At 42.1% G+C, this 774-nt stretch overlaps 1 protein-coding gene across 1 annotated transcript in view; it reads right to left on the reverse strand.

Annotated features, from left to right (window-relative positions):
* LOC102037011 (disintegrin and metalloproteinase domain-containing protein 32) overlaps positions 1 to 774 on the reverse strand; it is a 10,562-nt gene that overhangs the window by 2,566 nt on the left and 7,222 nt on the right. Inside the window, exon 15 of the mRNA XM_031063832.1 lies at positions 624 to 732. Within this exon, the coding sequence (XP_030919692.1) occupies positions 624 to 732 (109 nt within the window). The remainder of the gene's footprint in view (positions 1 to 623; positions 733 to 774) is intronic.

Raw genomic sequence — 774 nt, forward strand, 5'->3', positions numbered from 1 at the left:
TTTATAATTTTATTATTTATCATATTATATTTTAGTATATTATTTTAGTATATTATTTAGTATCACATTAAAGAATGCTATACAAAAACTATACTAAAGAATACAGAAAGGATACAGATAGAAGGCTTAATAAGAATAATCATGAAAAACTAGTGACTGACTCCTGAGTCCAACACAGCTGATAGTGATTGCTCATTAAGTAGAAACAATTCACATGAAACCAGTCATGCACCTGTTGGTAAACAATCTCCAGCCACATTCCAAAGCAGCAAAGCAGGGAGAAGCAAATGAGATAATATTGTTTTTTCTCTGAGGCTTCTCATCTTCCCAGGAGAAGAAATCCTGGCGAAGGGATTTTTCAGAAAATGTGACAGTGACACAGACACACACAGATACTGCCTGATGAGCACTGGGACATCAAGCAGCACAGTCTGCTGAGAAAACATCAGCAGGACTGGGAGGGTCTGTGGCACAAGGAGAGACATCATATGGAGGAGAACACACAAAGAGGTATTACTGCTTCACAAACCACACCATAAACTGGAGTCTTGCCACTTCTCTTTGCTGTCCAACCCCAAAGAAATGTGGATTTTAGCAGAGGCAGTGCCCCCTGGCCAGCATACCTCCACGCACAGTGCCGGTATTTGTGGTTGGGCTGGAACCCGCAGTGCCCGAACCTGTCCCGCTGCCCGTTAATCTCCTCGTAGCACATCACGGGAGCGTTCCTGGAGTCTGCAAGTTCAGCAAGAATATTTGTTACTCTAATCGATGATA

This window comes from Geospiza fortis, unplaced genomic scaffold (genome assembly GCF_000277835.1).
Source record: "Geospiza fortis unplaced genomic scaffold, GeoFor_1.0 scaffold417, whole genome shotgun sequence".
Taxonomy (NCBI): Eukaryota; Metazoa; Chordata; class Aves; order Passeriformes; family Thraupidae; genus Geospiza; species Geospiza fortis.